At 34.6% G+C, this 7,415-nt stretch overlaps 1 protein-coding gene across 1 annotated transcript; it reads right to left on the bottom strand.

Annotated features, from left to right (window-relative positions):
- Window positions 1-561: 561 nt before the first annotated feature.
- Window positions 562-2,567, bottom strand: LOC149565993 (peroxidase P7-like). The gene is made up of 4 exons (XM_089817318.1): window positions 2,340-2,567; window positions 1,460-1,651; window positions 1,193-1,358; window positions 562-953 (listed from the first exon to the last, which is right to left on the bottom strand). The coding sequence occupies exons 1-4, from the start codon at window positions 2,559-2,561 to the stop codon at window positions 562-564; spliced, it is 972 nt and encodes a 323-aa protein (XP_089673444.1). The 5' UTR covers window positions 2,562-2,567.
- Between the last annotated feature and the right edge of the window lie 4,848 nt (window positions 2,568-7,415).

Raw genomic sequence — 7,415 nt, 5'->3', positions numbered from 1 at the left:
GTTTAGAGTCAAGCTAGATTTAGGTGTGGATGTTTTAAACTATTCAAAGAACATAGATGATTTTGATTAATTTTGTGTTTTTGTAAGTTTTGGGTGGGACTTTGACCATTAGAGTTAGAGTATGCTTTTCTACTGCTTGACTATAATGTCCTAGGACATAGATGGTGTTAATACTTTGTTATTTATTTTATAAATATAAATATACAAAATTTTATATTATAAATTTTTTATATTCTCTCAAAACAAATAATGATGCTTAATGAATTATCAACAAGCAATATGACAGAGGAATTAGAATGACTATTATTATTATTTATTTACTTTCTATATAACTTTAGATTTAATGGGAAAATACAATATTCGAAAGAAGAGCATCACACTGCTCTAACAACATAAATAAATACATGGAACAAACCCATGGAGAAAAGAATTTTTATTTTTTATTTTTTCCAATACAACCTTTAAGAACCAGTCATATACTAACGTCTCCTGATTCGACGACGGGAAATGATAGGCTACTACGAGTCAATTTATTTGAAGTGCAAGAGAACTGGTGAGGCATCAGTTCCACCTCCTGCAATTTTTCCTTATCTCTCCGCTGTTACCAGTGAGTGGTCTAATGTTTCCCATTTTCACCATGGCAGCAGCGAAGTCTCTAAAGAAGGCAGTCTGGTTGGCACTGTAAAAGGAAACACGAGCGTCGGCAGAGCCTCCATTGAACAACACCTGATCAGAATGCAGAAGTCCTTTCTGGCTTTTAAGGTTTTTGTAGAACCCATTATCAAACAAATTTGAACTGCTACCATCGAAGGGTGCGAGGTTGTTGTCACCAATGCCAGCTCTGCTTGGACACGTTGTCTTTAATGAAGAGGCGTACGCCACATTCATGTTGCGCTCATTGTAAACCCGCGTTCTGAAGGCAGTACATCGCGCTTGCCCAATTGTGTGGCCACCTAGTTTTTATATGAAAGAGGTTAACTTGCGTTGAACAATTTTATTTCTTATTATTTTTCTTGGAATTTACGTCAATTGAAACAGATGATGCATGAAGGAAAATCAATTCTTTCAAACACAATATAAAATTATGTTTATATTGTTATTAAGATATGTCAAATTTATTGACCTATGTTTCATTAATAGTGATTCATAAGAACTCGTATAATAGAACAATGTTTAATGGGACGAATTTTACCTGAAAGGGCAATCATGTCATTTACAGAGAGTCCCTGGGCTTGAAATGATGAGATGAGATTGTTGAGGTTAAAAAAAGTGCCTGGCAGATTTGTGTTTGCACCATTCTGGCTTGCAGTTCTCGCATCTCGCCTTCCGAGGTTTACTATCCATCCAGGCCCTCCCAACTGCCAATTACAAAAGAGTTGTTAGATGGTCTTTTAAATTTATTGAGTGGGAAAAGCGGCAGGGAATAAACTTTCGAAGTAATAGAAGAGTAATTACTTACTTCCACTACGGAATCACGAGCAGCCATTGCCAGAATGTCGGCACAGGAAACAGCTCCAGTACAAACTCTCTCCAATATGCCTTTTATTTTGTCTATCACTTCAAATCCTCTCAGTGAGTTTGCGTTTGGTCCTGCATTCTTCTCTCCTCTGAAACCTTGTGTATCGTCCAACAGTACTGAAGCATCGCAGCCCTACATCCCCAAAACATGTCAATTATTATTATTATTATTGTGATGCATGCAATGGTTAGCATCATAGCCAGCTAGTAAATAATCGGTTCCACAAGCTTACAATTATGGCTTCGAATAGGAAAATATTAAAAGGTATGTGCCGGCTAATCTTCACCATACCCAGTTGGAAAGTGTGAAAATATAAAAGCAAAAAAGCTATACAACAATGAGTAAAAAATTAATTAAGTTTCAAAAGCAATTCTTTTACACATATAAATGTTAGCCTGTCAGAATAAAGTATCTTGCACCAACAAACACGATGTCGTTCTTGGTAAGGGAAAACCCACTTTAAGGATAAAGATTCTATAGATTTGTAGGTGTTACTAAACTTGTAAATGAGCACTTTTATCTAGATCTAGAATGACAGGTAGTCTTTATGCGTGTGATAGATTGTTCACTAGCAACGTTGATTTGTCAGCCCATGAAAACCTAATGTTGCATGTTGATTTCTTTTTACTTAATCAATTTTCTGCAACACACGAGTAATTTGGAGTACTTTTCTATTACTAAGAAAGGGACGCAAATTCAAAAGCTAGCATCACATAGAAACTGCATTTGACAATTTTGTTCACTACACAACGTCTACATTAATGTTTTCTCTACAGATAATTAACTCTAAATAACGAGACGGAGGGGTTGAGACGATTACATTGACAAAACAGTCGTGAAAGTGAAGGCGCAGCAAAGACGCTCCCATTCGCTTCTCGTTTGCCACAGCTTGCCTGACGAGGGCTCTGACTATTCTCTGCGCCCTAGGACATGTTGTACTATAAAATGTTGCACTAAGCTGTGCAGAAACAGCACTGCAACATAATAATAATACAACGAAACATACAACACTCATCAATGTAACTCTGCTCGAAGAATTCATCGTTGCTTTCAATGGAAAGCTACTTCTAGGGACTAGCTGTATCTCGTTATCATATATTGCACAGCTTTCCGTAGAATGTAAGTAATCTCTTCAAAAGCTGATTGACGGTGGTATAAAATATACGTCGATTGAAACAAGTTGGTTGCATATTCCTCTACGGATTGGTTCCTATTTTTCATAATAGTCCATTGATCTCGTGTAAAGAGAGTTGAGGTTGGTAGAGAGAAAAATAAATTCTTCCCTAAACTCCAAAGACATATAATATTTAAAAACAAATGGTTCAATGCTTTTTAAATGCTCTCGTCATTGCTGATCTGTCGATAATTAGCTGGTTGTATCATTAGTTTTCTAAATTTCAAATGTGTTTTGTACTTTTGCATGTGTGATAATAATGTTGTCCGTCGTGTGGTGTTTCAATGACATGGTTTATTCCTCTCTATGATTGCAGATGTAGAGCATACTTGAACACTGTTTACATATGTTAAAGATGCTACCAAACATAGTTATTCCCTGCTCGTATATTTTAATTTGAAAATTCCTTCTATTGTGAACAGCAGAATCTAGGAAACCTTGTTTCCACTCTACCTAATTGGATTCGAAATGCATTTGTCCCTGTAATGGTAGGTTATTCCAGCAATTTATGTCTCTACAGTTATTTTAACCTGTGAACTGTATTAATCATTATTTTGATGAAGGTACGTATTTTTAATATTATGAATTGAGAATTTTATAAACTTTGTATTTTTTAAGTGAGGAATGATTTCAACTGTTTACAAATTTATACAAAGTATCATTATTAAAAAAGGGGCTTGTATAGGAAACCCATTAAATAGACATAAACATAAATAAAACTATTAAGATTAAATTTTTCAAGCAACATTCTAACAATAGCTAACTTAAAAGAAACATAACTAAACTAAATTTATACTTTCTTTCCACTATTCATTGCAGCTTTCTAAGAAAAGAGCTCTGCAACTTTGTAACTTTATTTGCTTTTCAAATTTCTAATGCTTGTTGTTGGGGAGGATCCTTCCTCCCCCACCAGGTCTTATGGCCATGTGCCTCTGGGGCCATCCTCGAACTCAATGTTGGCTGAAGCTGACCATGGTCTTCTACTTATTCTGTTGGTGGAAGGTAAGTCACAGAACGTGGATTGTGAAATTGTAGGAATCATGAACTCCACCAAAAATGGCTGAAAATCTATGCATGTGAGGGCTCCCAAGATCATTCTTGAATTTGTCTTGGTCAACATAACCACCATGAACACTGGTATTGAGATTGGTGTCCATGACTCAATGGTGGACAAAACCATGAAAGATCTACATCTAGCGATGGTGGGTGAAGTCCTAAACTACCAACCTTCGATTGAAATGGTGAGGAAATGGGTTACGCACCAATGGAAATTGAAAGGGAGTATCCCTACCTTTGTTATGCTAGGTAGCCTTTTCCTTTTCAAATTTATGACTGTTGAGGACCTCTTGTTGCAAGCATGAATGCTAATGATATTCCTATGGGGGAGTATTGTAGATATGTTAGTATGATAATATGTTACATTCATGACTGAGTTTGTCATTGATGTCAACATAGCAGTTTCCTGTGATATCTAATAGAAAATAGTGAAAAGATCAAGTTGGTACGGATGGTTAGTTGAGTATTATAACTATCCAAGTTTATGGGAGATACTTTTGAGTATTTGGTATATGCAGTTAATGCAGAAGAAGAAAGGATAAGTCTAGAAGAAGTTATGCAAGTTTTGGTGATGTCTATTTTGAGATAGAGTTTATAGAGGCATGTTTTGGTAAATTTGTTATATCTCTTCATAGAGCTATTATTTTGTGAATTGAGGTTGAGGACATGAAGAAGACATGTTGAGGATGATGTGGCTAAGTTCGCTCGTCATAATATTGTGTGTATAAAAAGATATTCAAGTTGCAAGTCAAAAGATTTATGTTATTGATAAGTGTAATGTGTTCTTAATGTAGTCCTATAATAACTAATTAAAGAAGTTATAATAGCCAACTCAAGGAATTTTTTTGAGGACTTGGTATAAAGGAAGGAAATTTTCCTTTATCAAGTATGATGAATTATATTGATGTGAAGAGATTGTAAATAGAGAGAGAGATAAGAATACGAAGTTGAGCAAAGCAGTGCAGAACTGAAGGAAGCTTCATTGCTGAGGTTTTGCTGAGTGATTTGAGCTTTGATATTTGGATCTAAGGTTTGTGACCTGGTCTTCAAGGTCTAACAATGATTGGTTCGGTTAACAAAACAAAGGAAAGAACAAAATAACATTAAATTACATGTTTGAGGAGTGAGCTCTTCTTATAGTTGAAATTACATGTTTGGGCAGTGGGCTCATCTTGCATACATTGTACCACAACTCCTAACAGGGATTTCAAAGTCTCCTAATAGGGACTCTATGTACTAAATGTTGTAATAGATGCTTAATAGGGTCCATCCTCTAACAAAGAATGCTTATATTAGTACATCATCTTGTGGGCATCATTCCCACTGGGGTTTTCCCTATGATCAAGGGTTTCCCTAGTGAACATATCAGATGTCATTGTCTATGTGCATTTTATTATGGTTGTTGTTTACTTTGGTTGAATGGTTAAGTTTTTTTAAAGAAGTTAAATGTCTTAATTATCAGATAACTGATTCACCCCATGCCCTCTCAGTTATCTTAGTGGACTATTGTTTCTAACAATTGGTATTAGAGCACTGGGTCCTTGAAGATAAAGTTTAACAACTTTGGGAGATCCATGGAAAATATGTTTAGGAAATATAGTATGAAGTTTGATGGAACAAATTATGAAAACTGGAAAGAAAAGATGAAGACACTTATGTTGTGTATGGGTCTGGGATATTGGAACTTGATAAAATCAAAGAAGACAACCATTGCTGAAAGGGATTTGAAAATTTGCACCAAGGTAGAAAGAGATATTTTTATGTATGACATGAGAGTTAAAGAAGCTTTATTGATTGCACTTCCTGAAATTGAGTACAATCAGGTAAAATCACTTGCTACTTCACATTTGATTTAGAAAGCTTTGGAAAATAGTTTTGAAGGAGATGCACATTCTAAGAAGTTCAGACTACAAAGTTTGATTTGTGTGTTTGAAGATGCTAAAATGATGGAAGATGAATCTGTAAGAACATATATAGGTAAGATATCATAAATTTTTGCAGGTATCAAAGCTCACGGAGGAACCAAAAAAGATGATGAGGATATATGGAAGATACTAAAGACTCTAACACCACCATTTAAGTCAGTAGTTCAGATGATACAATTGTTGATATCTTGTACCAAAGATTTCACAAAGGAGACATTCCTTGGAAGACTTGAAGTAGTTGAGAATGAACTTAGATAGTCCAAAGAATTGACTAGAACAAAGATAGCTTTCAATGCATTGAATATTTGACCTAATTTATCAAGGAGCACAAGTGCTGGATGAGATTTTTCTAACAGTAGCAAATCTGAGGAGGACAGAAAGATTAAAGAAGGAGTAGCCCTTCTAGTAATAAGAGAAAAAGGAGGTAAGAAAATCTTTAAATGTTGGACTTGTGATGAATATGGTCATTATGCATCTAAGTGTCCTAAAAGAGAGAAAAAGTATAAGGGAAATTACAAACCTAGAAAAGATAAAGAGTATTTGTTTGCAAATGAAGATAATGATTATGATGAACATGCATTAAGTGCTAGTGATGATGAAATTGGGTTTGTGGAAATTAAAAATGAAAGTCTAGAAAAGGTAGCTTTGGTGTCATAGGTTGAGAAGAAGTTTGATTGGATAATTGATAGTGGTTGTTCACATCATATGACTGGTGATATAAACAAGTTTTTTGACTTCAAAAGTCAAGATGGAGGAATTTTTAGAGTTGGAAACAATGCAACATGCCAAGTTAAAGGTATTGGATCCATAACTCTTGATGAAAAAACTAACACTGAGGATGTCTACTTTGTTGATGGTTTAAAGCACAATCTTTTGAGTGTTGGACTATTAGTAGATAAAGGTTATCAGTTGCAGTTCATAGAAAAAATATGCATGATAAAAGACAAAGATGGAAAGGTAATTGGAATAGGAACCAAATCTAGAGGTAATGTATTTTAGTTAAAACCTACTGAAATGACATGTTTGGTTGCAAAAGTAGATGATAGTTGGTTATGGCATAAGAGATTTTTTCATATAATTTTTGATAGTATTGTGAAGACTAGTAGAATGTTTGCAGTTAGAGATTTGTCGAAGAGTGTAAAGCCTACTAATACAATTTGCAAGGAGTGTGTTTTGGCTAAGCATAACAAAACTTCTTTTCCCAACAAGAAGTTTACCAGTATAGCAAAGCTAGAGATTGTACACATAGATCTTAGTGGTCCTAAAAAGACTAAAGTATTCTACGATGAAAAGTATTTTATGATTCTAGTTGATGATTTTTCTAGAATGATGTGGGTTGCATTTCTTAAAGATAAATCTGAGGCATTTGACAAGTTTAAGATATTCGAGAATAGGGTTGAGAATGAATCTAATATGAAGATTAAATGTTTAAGATTAGATAGTGAAGGAGAATTTACTTCAAATGAGTTTAACATGTTTTGTGAAGAAAATAGAATTAAAAGATAGTAATTAGCTCTGAGAACCCTTAAACATAATGGCATTGTAGAGAGAAGGAACAAGTTAGTTACAGAAGTTGCAAGAGTTATGTTAGCAAAAAGTTATCTATCCAAGACATTTTGGAGAGAAAATGTGAATACAATAGTCTACACTATGAATAGAGTGTAAGTCAGGAAAGACACAAACAAGACCCCTTATGATCTGTGGTTTTCTCACTCACCTATAGTTAAGTATTTTAGAATTT

The sequence above is a fragment of the Cupressus sempervirens genome, chromosome 3, assembly GCF_028749045.1.
Source record: "Cupressus sempervirens isolate cs-2001-9-10 chromosome 3, ASM2874904v1, whole genome shotgun sequence".
Classification (NCBI taxonomy): Eukaryota; Viridiplantae; Streptophyta; class Pinopsida; order Cupressales; family Cupressaceae; genus Cupressus; species Cupressus sempervirens.
This window is presented reverse-complemented; position numbering and strand designations above follow the sequence as displayed.

Bases quoted from the DNA above. Each gene is read 5' to 3' on its own strand.
- LOC149565993 (XM_089817318.1), bottom strand. From the start codon at position 2,561: ATGAATTCTTCGAGCAGAGTTACATTGATGAGTGTTGTATGTTTCGTT. The intron at 1,652-2,339 runs GTAATCGTCTCA...TTGGGGATGTAG, and splicing joins TTCACGACTGTTTTGTCAAT to GGCTGCGATGCTTCAGTACT. The intron at 1,359-1,459 runs GTAAGTAATTAC...TGTAATTGGCAG, and splicing joins CTCGTGATTCCGTAGTGGAA to TTGGGAGGGCCTGGATGGAT.